Source organism: Panulirus ornatus, chromosome 3, assembly GCF_036320965.1.
Source record: "Panulirus ornatus isolate Po-2019 chromosome 3, ASM3632096v1, whole genome shotgun sequence".
NCBI lineage: Eukaryota > Metazoa > Arthropoda > Malacostraca > Decapoda > Palinuridae > Panulirus > Panulirus ornatus.
Window position 1 is genome coordinate 76760291 of NC_092226.1, and position 2958 is coordinate 76763248.

Genomic DNA, 2958 nt, shown 5'->3' on the forward strand with positions numbered 1-2958 from the left:
TCCTTTTAGTCAATTTGTCTATTGCAGCGAAGTTATTGGGTCTCGATTATTTTTTTCAAGTTTCGTTATAATTACACTGAGTTTCTAGCATTACTCTCTTTTTGGGAGAGCTACATTTTGCATATCCAATGATGTTCTTCATTATACAGCGGCCATTTTGAAGAACTGGAACATCATGATGATACTGTACCTGCATGATACACTACAGGGACGCTTAATGAGAGCTTGTTTGTTGGATATCTTTTATCATCTAAGTTTACTCAGTTTCGATCCCCGGTGTTTTCGAATGAATAAGATATTTTACGCAAGTTTGAATTAGTATGGTAATATGTTAAGGATACTTCTGAGTGAACTGAGAGCCTGTACCCTTAGCTACACCCTACATAAAGGGGAGCGAAATTAAGAGTGATATAATGAAAAAAATTTATTTTGGACAAATACTGATTCGATTTCTGTGGGTTTTCTTATGCTGGCAAGTGCAGCAATCATTGAACATTCACCCAAGAAAAGTTGATTAGTGGAATAACTGAGACGTACCTCGCGGGAGGACACAAGCCAGGCGCAGGAGCAGCAGGAGCAGCAGGAGCAGCAGCATGCTGCCGGGATATCCTGATCTGCAGAGGGCGCTTCACACACCAGTGATTGCAATCTTGTCTTGATATCTTGTCTTTGTGTTATGTATCTCAAAATCTGCGTCAGTGACAGAGGTCTGTTTTGAGATATAACCTTATTTTACGACTCGTATTCTTCAAAAAACCTAATTTCACTTTACATCGGCTAAACTTTTCTAAATTTCAGCTATACATTCACAAGAAAACCTACTTCATTTATTATATTCTTCTCACCACACTTTACATCTACACTGTTCTTAAAACAACTTTAGAATATTCAGTAAAGTTAGTTATCATAACTTATTTTCAAAACATTCTTCTTAAAATGTTTTGACTTCCCTTACTCTATATAGCACAAAGCAAAACACAGATATATCAAGCGAGATTCCCCACTCCTGCTCACGGTGAGGACGTGTGGGTAACGCGAGGAGAATAGGAACAAGCCACGTCTCCGCCACGCGTGCACGCTCCCATCAGGGTTGCAGGCAGACTGAGGCGTCCCAGCGGCAGCCAGGCGGAGCGCGCGGGCGTCAGGTAGTGCTCACTACCCGCCGGGTTGGATGGGACGTAGATACCTTGGGTTTAGAGACGAAACGTCGTTGTAAGCTTACTGTTATAAGCGGAGGAGATGTACCTTGATCTAATATGACGATAGCAAAGTTAAAGTTACTGCTACTGAGTCACAATAACTTATGTATAATCATTCTAGCCGCACCAGAATGCTTGATCTCTTTCTTACCCTCTGGCCATTTTTGCCTTTCCCTTAAACTTTTCCTCCCTTCGGAATATTCTGCTCGCATTCATATAACTATCTCCTCTCTTTTGATATCTATTTTCCCACTCCTTCCCTACACACCAGCTTTGGCACTACAGAAAACTCACGAGTTTTGAAGGGTTTCGTTGTCGAATTTTCTTGATATGACTTTCATCGTTTCCTCTCATATAATGTTTCTGCATGTTCAAGATACGTAAAGGATGTCAAAGGCTGTGAAAGGTATGAGAGAATGTCTCTTTTCACTTAACTATAGTTTAATCGCACTTCTTTTGAATCCACAAGAAGATAAAGTGGGCTTATAGCGCATGGAAACGCTATCATTCAACAAACTCTTATTTGAGCTTTGTTTTCTCTGGGAATCACTGTGGATCTACTGTTGGTCCCTTCAAGCGAAAAAATTCTACAAACTTCACTTCACTTCTTGTCCCTCTCACAATTTCATTTATTAGCGGAGACTACAGTTCTTTCTTCAGTTAAATTGTCCATTCTCCTTCCCTCCTTTTAAAAGTCCATAGGCTTTACTCTCATTATTCTTTCAGTATTTCTCCCTGCCTGCCTCCCAGTTTTCCTTCATCTTTCCTGTATTCAATAGAATACAGCTCTAAGGAGCACTCCTTTCTTTACAAATGTGTGAGGCATGAGGATGTAACGGATTCCTCTTTGTGCCCTAAAAGGGTGCGCCCTTGAACTTGTTCCTCTTCTTGCCTGCTTGTATTGCATCTGGCTCGAAAACAGTACTTAATAGGATACCTCAGCTTGAAAATATACACTGCTTTGTTTCATCCCGAAGAATGGAAATCAATGCTGTTCTCTCATTACACAGGTTTAACATCTGTCATTTCAAAACTGAATAGTTTCTTAATATTCACATTTACAAGCAAATTAACTGCCATAATTTCCTGTTGTATTCTAGTATGGTTACTGGAAAGCAAAATCAGCTTTGAAAATTCCTTTTAAGCTGACTTATTTCTCCTCTTATATTTTTCAATCTTGGACTTGAGAGAATTATAGGTCGTGACCCACAATATTTGGAAGTTTCTAATAGGAGCCAGCAATATGACCTTAATATCTGAACTTTCGTCATTAGGCTTTCCTCCCTTCTTGTGAAGTTTTCTCTGCAATTGTTTCAAAATTGTAATAAACGATGGTTCTATTCAGCCCATCAATGTTTGTCTATCACAACTGATGTTCTTCAAAGTTCTGCTGTTCTGTGCTCTTCTTTTAGTCTTTTAGTCTTAATCTCTTCCAAAAATCGTCTTCACCCATATGACTCAGTTTTACATTTACCTAGAACCTTTAAGTCATGACTTATTTACTTTTTGAAAGACCTTGACTACTTTCCTTAGTTTAGACCTTCATTAAATCACATAATAATCCATATGAAATTCAGTCCTTTCACAATCTATGATAGTCTCATCTCTCTCTAAGATTCCTCTTGATTTCACCTACTTTAAGAATTTCTTTGTCCATTCCTATCACTCAGTCATTATGTTCAGCATAAATAGCATCTCCAATCTTTCTTGGAAACACTTAATCACAGAAATTATTGTCTCTAAATAGCAGGGTGTTTTG

The 2958-nt window shown here is 38.6% G+C and overlaps 1 protein-coding gene across 1 annotated transcript in view; it reads right to left on the reverse strand.

Annotated features, from left to right (window-relative positions):
• The window catches only part of LOC139763918 (zwei Ig domain protein zig-8-like), a 247546-nt gene extending 246464 nt beyond the window's left edge, over positions 1 to 1082 (reverse strand). Inside the window, exon 1 of the mRNA XM_071690362.1 lies at positions 538 to 1082. Coding sequence (XP_071546463.1) covers positions 538 to 595 — 58 coding nt within the window. The 5' untranslated portion in view covers positions 596 to 1082. The remainder of the gene's footprint in view (positions 1 to 537) is intronic.
• Positions 1083 to 2958: the final 1876 nt, after the last annotated feature.